Here is a 7385-nt window from a genome sequence, read left to right on the forward strand (position 1 = left end):
ACACAGAACCACGGAATCAGGAAGGCTGGGAATGCCCTCTGATGTCCATATCTAAGACCATCAAATCCATCAACACTGCCAGGTTCACCACTGAACCTGTTCAGCTTCTGGGTGGGATGGTAGCACTGGTGGTCCCAGTGGTCCTCCTGCAGCTCCCTGGAGCCCAGGCCTGGAGGGGACATGTGCTGCTGCCAGGAGAAGGCAGCCCACGGATGTTCCCCCATCTGACTTCTCTCCTTCTCTCCTTGCAGCAGGGCCCACGGAGCGCGTTCCTCCCCAAACCCGGCGCCGCCCCGCCCGGCTCTCAGCCCGTCAACGTCGTGCACCCCCTTCGCCCGGCTCCCCACTCCGTCCCCCCCTGCCCCAGGGACCCCAAACCCGCCAGGCCCCCTCCCCCAGCCAGCAAATCACCCCTGGTCCCCACCAAAGCCGGCGCCTCCCAGGCCAAGCTCCCTCCTCCGAAGAAACCTCTTCCCTGCAGCCCCGTGAGGAGCCCCCAGGTGAGTGCTGCTGGCTCTGTCCCTCCAGACCCAGGGAGGCTCCTGGGCCCGGCCTGGGCTCGGGCTGGGCTCTGCTGAGGAGCTCTCTCAGCCCCTGAGGCTGGACCTGTGCTAACACTGCAGGAAGCCCGTCACATCTGAGGCTGTTTTAAGGTTTTTTGGGGTTTTTTGGGGCGTTCTGTGCTTCGCAGCATCTCAGCTCTGCAGGGGGCGGGAGGTTTGTAGGGGCTCCCTGGATGTTGCTCTAAGGGTTTTGTCTGTGCCTGTGCCCCGTGTGATCCCAGGTGGTCCCAAAGCACCAGCCCCCGCGCCGGCCGCTGCCGGGGAGTCCCCTCCTGGCCAAGGAGCTGCCCCCTGCCCACGGACAGACCCTGCTGGTCATGGTCCCTCCTACCAACCTCAGCGTGGCGGGGACGAGTGGCTCGAGCCACCCCACGAGGCCGTTCAAGTGAGCAGGGAGGAGCTGGGTGTCCCCAGAGCTGGGGTGCAGCGGGGGGGCACTGGGGGTCCGTGGGAGGGACACCCCAAAGGGCCGCAGCTCCACGGAGCGGCCAAGGGTGGCAGAGGGTGGCCGAGGTGGTGGAAGGTGCCAAGGGAGGGAGATGCCACCCCCTGGGAGCGCCCCTGGCCTCCCAGCCCAGAGCCTGGAGGGGGCTGCTGGGGCTGCTGGGGATGGGGGGCTGAAGGGATGGACGCTGATGCTCTCTCGCCTTTCCTCCTGCAGACCGATGCCACCTCAGAGGTGAGTAGAGGACATTTATAGAGCCCTGTGGTGGGGTGGCTTTGGGCAAGCACTGGGCTGGGAGATGGGGATCGATCCGCCTTCCCAGGGGCTCCTGGGTGAGCAGGACGTGGTCCCTCTGGGCAGCCCAGCAAGGGCACCTGTGCCCCAGGCAATGGGGGATGTGGGTTTTGCAGTTTGGAGTTGGGAGATAAAGTCCAAATCCTTTAGAGTGCCACTCCTGCTCCCAGCTCTCCTGCACTGCTGAACTGTGGGTGTGGGGCAGCGGGGCCTCAGGGGAGCCACTCCTGACAGCCAGCCCCGGGCCGTGTCCATGCAGGAGCTCCTGAGCTGGGGAGGGAAGGTGCTGGTGGAGCTGGTGGGTGCCTGCTCTCAAACCAGTTGTCTCCTTTCTCTTTCCTCTTGCTCCAGGCCAGTCCCAGCCATCAAAGTCCAATCCACCTCCTTCTCCTCAAAGAAGTGACAATCCCAGGACACCTGACGCACCCTCCCCGAGCTGGCTCTCCTGATTTGCACTGCTGTGGCCACAGGGCTCTCCCGTTCCTCTTCTTTTAGTGACCCTTTTGATACCAGAGGACTATTTTTGTAAGACAGAATTTGTATTCAGCACACAGACTGTAGTGGTGGGGTGCAGAGGGGACATTGGTACCACGCCTGGACCAGGGGCTGGTTGGAGGTGGGGCTTCCATGACGGCGATCCCACCACAGCTCCTGCCCGATTTCCCTCCCAGCTTTAGTTCTTCTGACATTGCACACGGGCTGGGAGGGGTGCCTGGGGGAAGTGAACGTCCCCACCGACGGAAGATGCTGGTGACAGCGTGATGTCCTTGCAGCTACCTCTTCCTCCTCCTCCTCCTCCTCCTCCAGGCCTGCGGGCCCCCAGCCGCTGCCGCCGCAGCTCCTCGCTGGGCATCGTCCCGGGGGGACGTCTGCCAGGCCAGAAACCCGGTGCCCAGTTTGGGCTGGGCCACGCGGTGCTGGGACATTTCCACGAAGGATCCAAGTTCTCAGGCTCCTCCTGACCTCCTGTCCCATTGCACACGGAAAAGCGGTGACGATCCTGGGGTCACCTGGAAGGAGAGACTGTCTGGGAACGTTTGAATGCCCCAAGTGCCGGTGGCAGCAGCTTCCCAGGGTGCTTTTGAGGGGCTCGGGAGCCCTCACAACGTTGCTGTTCCCTGCTCCTGGGCCGAGCCCAGCAGAGGCTCCGGGAGCCGCTCATGCTCCAAGGGGAAGGAGCCAGGAGCGGGAACAAGAGCAGGAAAACTCCTGCCCGTGCCACTGGCTTGTCCCAAGCCTTGGCCAAGCCACTGCATTTCTCTGTGCCTCAGTCCCCCGTCGGGGGTGTTTCCTACCTCACAGGGCTGTTGTGAGGTTTGACAAAGGGATTCTTGGCAGGGCCTCCAACCCTCCGTCCAAGGTGCTGTTGACCTGCACAGTTTGTGCCACTTTCCTGTGACTTGACCTGCGGCTCGATCAGGGTCTGAGATGACAACAAAGACTTTGAAAAGTCCCCTGGCTGCTCTGGCTCTTTCCTTGCTCCCCGTCCCCTGAGCCTTCAGACACCAGGGGATCTCCAGGGCTCTGCCCACACCAGAGCAAGCGGATCCCAAAGTCCTGCAAACCCGGGATCCAGCTGGGTGTGACCTGTCAGATCCCATGTGACCTGGGAAAAACCCTCTTGGGACGTGTCCAGCCATGCTGTAGGCTCAGGGAGAGCCCTCAGGCAGCTGCTCCGGTGTTCCATTGTCCCCAGTGCCACAGAACAGGTGGCTGCTGCTTGTGGCTGAGGCCACCTTAACCCAAGCTGCCCTTACCCTCGGGCTTTTGTTTGTCTCACGCCTGGGTCTTCCCTGCAGCATCTTCAGGAGGAATTTCTCCATGGAAGCGCGGGTCAGGCCCTGGAAGGGGCTGCCTGGGGCAGTGGTGGAGTGCCCATCCCTGGAGGTGTCCAAGGAAGGCCTGGATGTGGCACTCAGAGCTCTGGGCTGGGTCACACTGGGTCACACTGGGTCACACTGTGTCACGCTGGGTCACACTGTCACACTGGGTCACTCTGCCACACTGGGTCACACTGGACCACATTGTCACACTGGGTCACACTGGGTCACACTGGGCCACACTGGGTCACACTCAGTCACACACTGGGTCACACTGGGTCACACACTGGGTCACACTCAGTCACACACTGGGTCACACTGGGTCACACTCAGTCACACACTGGGTCACACTGGGTCACACACTGGGTCACACTCAGTCACACACTGGGTCACACTGGGTCACACACTGGGTCACACTCAGTCACACACTGGGTCACACTGGGTCACACTCAGTCACACACTGGGTCACACTGGGTCACACACTGGGTCACACTCAGTCACACACTGGGTCACACTCAGTCACACTGTCACACTGGGTCACACTGGATCTGGGGGCTCAGGCTGAGCTCTTCAGGCTGGGCAGGGGTTGGCAGAGCGCCCTTTATGCCTCAGGGCTGCTGTACAGCGGGGCTGGCCCGGGGCCCAGCCCAGCCCAGCTCATCCCAGCCCATCCCAGCTCATCCCAGCCCATCCCAGCTCATCCCAGCCCATCCCTGCCTGGCCCAGCTCATCCCAGCCCATCCCATCCCAGCCCAGCCCAGCCCAGCCCAGCCCAGCCCAGTTCAGTTCAGTTCAGTTCAGCCCAGCCCAGCTCATCCCAGCCCATCCCAGCCCATCCCATCCCATCCCATCCCATCCCATCCCATCCCATCCCATCCCATCCCATCCCATCCCAATCCCATCCCAATCCCAGCCCAGCTGCCGTGCCTGGGCTCCCGGCTGGGTCCCTGCTCGGACAGGGGTGTGGGCTCTGTCCCGTTTTCAGGGACTCTGTCCCATCGATCGGGGCTCTGGGCCGGACCAGGTGGTGCCAGGTGTGCAGTGGGTGTGTCCCTCCTGCCACACCCGCTGCGAGCGGTGGCCCGCTGGCCCGGCGGGCTCGGGCCGGGTGCCCGGGTGGCTCTAGATGGCAGCAGACGGCCACGGATGCTCTGCTCAGCCTCCTCGGGCTTGCTGGGACTGCCGGGGACCGGCTCCTCGAGAGCGCCTTTTCTGCTTGATCCTCGATCCTTCTCCCGTGCCCCGGCATTTACAAACCCATTAAAATCATCAGCTGGCCGGGAGAGCTGCCGAGCGCTCCGAGGGCTCGGGGGCTGCCAGCTTCTCTCTGACCTTCCCTTCCATCAAGTGCAGGCAGAGCTGGGAATGCTCCCCTGGGGAAGGGAAGGCTCCAGGCAGAGCTCAGAGCCCCTTGCAGGGCCTGGAGGGGCTCCAGGAGAGCTGGAGAGGGACTGGGGACAAGGGACAGAGAGACAGGAGCCAGGGAATGGCTCCCACTGGGAAAGGGGAGATTGGGCTGGGATCTTGGCAAGGAATTCCTGGCTGGGAGGGTGGGCAGGGGCTGGGCTGGAATTCCCAGAGCAGCTGTGGCTGCCCCTGGATCCCTGGCAGTGCCCAAGGCCAGGTTGAATCCACCTGGGATGTGGGAGGTGTCCCTGCCATGGCAGGAGTGGCACTGGGTGGGATTTAGGATCCCTTTAACCCAAACCATTCCAGGATTCTGTGCCTGCACCTCCCTGGCCATCCATGGTCTCTGTCCCCCACCCCTGAAGCTGTTTAGGATCTCCTCCATCTCAGGCTGGTGTTGTCTCTGTGTCCATGCCTTGATTCCCCTCTCCACACCTTGATTCCCCTTTTCCAGGCCTTGGCTCCCCTCAGATGTCAAATGGAGTCTCCAGTCCCCCTGTCCCAGCTGTGCTGACCCTCCCCAGGGCCCTGTGACAGCCTTGGGCCCCTCAGGGGGTGCCAGGGCTGAGGAGGGGCACGGAGCAGGGCCAGGTGATGGGGGGACAGGGGGGTCCCGGTGGTCCCAGGGAGCTGCAGCAGCTGGGGCTCTCCTGGGCACTCTGGGAAGCCACCTGGGGACAAGAAGTTTCCTCCTGGCTCCCTGGAGCCCGAGCTGGGAGCTGGCCCAGTTTGCCCAGTTTGCTGTGGCGTCCTGGCCCAGGCAGGCTCTGTCCCCCGGTGCAGGACAAGGTGACGTTGCTGATGTGAGCTGTAAAACCACGGAATATCCTGAGCTGGATCATGCAGGATCATCCAGCCCAGCTGCTGCCCTGTACAGGACACTCCGACAGCCCCACCCTGTGCCTGAGCGTGCTGCCAAATGATTTCTGAACAATTCCTTTTATTTTCTCATCCCTCTTTTTCTTTCTTTTAATTTTCCTCTTCCCTTTCATTTTTCTCCCTTCCTGCAGCATCCTGGGCTGGAGGAGATGAGGGGACAGACACCTGGAACGGGAGCACCCAGCCCCAGGCAGGCAGCTCATCCTGGGCACGTGGAGCTGCAGGCAGCCAGACACATGCACGGAGCCACAGGAAAAACCAAAAGGGACGGGAAAAAGCAGTGGAGCGGTTAATGAAGAGGCTCCTGCAGCCGGGGAACTTGGGCCATTCATCATCCTCCGCTCCTCTTCTCCCTCTCTGCTGCGTTTGGCTTCGGCAGGAGGGGATTGCTCTCTCCAGCCATCCCTGCCATCAGGGCTGGCAGCTCCCTCCTCGAGCCACGGACGGGCCCATCAAAAATGGAATTACAAAGCACAGCTGGGTTGGAGCTCTCTGCATCAGCTCCTCCGTGGGCACGGAGAGCAGGAGAAAAATCCCTTTGTGATGGCACAGAGCACACGTCAGAGCCCGAGGAGCTGGGCAGAGAGAGAGAGAGAGAGAGAGAGAGAGCAGTGCCCGAGGTGTCAGAGCCCAAAAGAGAGAGAGAGAGAGAGAGCAGTGCCCGAGGTGTCAGAGCTGGGCAGAGAGAGAGAGAGAGAGAGAGAGAGCAGTGCCCGAGGTGTCAGAGCTGGGCAGAGAGAGAGAGAGAGAGAGAGAGAGCAGTGCCCGAGGTGTCAGAGCTGGGCAGAGAGAGAGCAGTGCCCGAGGTGTCAGAGCCCCAAAGAGAGAGAGAGAGAGAGAGCAGTGCCCGAGGTGTCAGAGCCCAAAAGAGAGAGAGAGAGAGAGAGAGCAGTGCCCGAGGTGCCAGAGGAGCTGGGCAGAGCTGTGCCCGAGGTGCCAGAGCCCGAGGAGCTGCCCCAAGGCCGTGCCTGATCTCCTGCCTGCCAGGGCTCCCAAAGGAGCACCTCCTGTGCCCCAGAGCTGTGAGGGGAGCTCGGGGACACTCCCGTGACGTGAGCCTGGGGACATTTCTGTGCCAGCACACGAGGAGAGCTTGGGAACACTCCCTGGCAGCACCAGGGGAGCTCGGGGACATTCCTGTGGTCCCTGGGGTGCACAGAGGGGTCCCAGGGGAGCACAGGGGTCCCTGGGAAGCACAGGGGTGTCCTTGGGGAGCACAGGGGTGTCCCAGGGAAGCACAGGGGTCCCTGGGGAGCCAGGAGCATGTGTAACATGCCTGGTGTGGATCCAGATGCTCTGCTGAGATCACAGAACCATGGAATCATGGCATGGTTTGGCTTGGAAGGCACCTTGGGGCTCATCTCAACACCTTCCACTGGACCAGGCTGCTCAGAATCCCATCTGGAGAGAATCAAACCAAACCATTCCCAAGAAGAAAATGAGGAAGTTTGGGAATGTAGAAGTGGGGTGGAAATCCCACAATGTGGCTCCAGAGCAGGTGTCCAGATCCTGCCAGCAGATGAGGTTTATAATTGAAGGGGGAGCTCTTCTGGCCTAAATTAGCAAGACAAAGCAAATTGCTGTCCCCAGAAGGATCTCAGAGCTCTTTCCTGGCCCTCTCCCCAGTGGCTGCTGCTGCCAAACTGCGAGGGGCTTGCAGGGGACAGCTGTGAGTAGCCAGGGACTGGGGCTTGCTGAAAGCACCACCCCTTGTCCTTCACCAATGGCTCCTGAAAGGTTTGTCCCCATCTGTGAACGGGATGCAGACAGGGCTGGTTTCCAGCAGGTGTGGGTTCACCTGCCTGCACCCACAGCAGGGCTGTGCTGGCAGGAGGAGGGGCAGGAAGCAGCAGGGCAGAGGTGGCAGTGCCGGACAGGACGTGGGACAGCGGCAGCGAGGGTGTCCAGGGGGTCCCTCAGCTGACATCATCACTTATCCCCAGGGCCGGGTCCATCGGGGCCTGTGCTGGGGCAGGG

General features: G+C 62.0%; 1 protein-coding gene across 1 annotated transcript in view; it reads left to right on the plus strand.

Moving 5' to 3' along the window:
* The window catches only part of ADAM33 (ADAM metallopeptidase domain 33), a 33087-nt gene extending 30332 nt beyond the window's left edge, over positions 1 to 2755 (plus strand). Inside the window, exons 21-24 of the mRNA XM_053976842.1 lie at positions 252 to 500; positions 785 to 948; positions 1225 to 1242; positions 1654 to 2755. Coding sequence (XP_053832817.1) covers positions 252 to 500; positions 785 to 948; positions 1225 to 1242; positions 1654 to 1705 — 483 coding nt within the window. The 3' untranslated portion in view covers positions 1706 to 2755. The remainder of the gene's footprint in view (positions 1 to 251; positions 501 to 784; positions 949 to 1224; positions 1243 to 1653) is intronic.
* Positions 2756 to 7385: the final 4630 nt, after the last annotated feature.

The sequence above is a fragment of the Vidua macroura genome, chromosome 4 (assembly GCF_024509145.1).
Source record: "Vidua macroura isolate BioBank_ID:100142 chromosome 4, ASM2450914v1, whole genome shotgun sequence".
Classification (NCBI taxonomy): domain Eukaryota; kingdom Metazoa; phylum Chordata; class Aves; order Passeriformes; family Viduidae; genus Vidua; species Vidua macroura.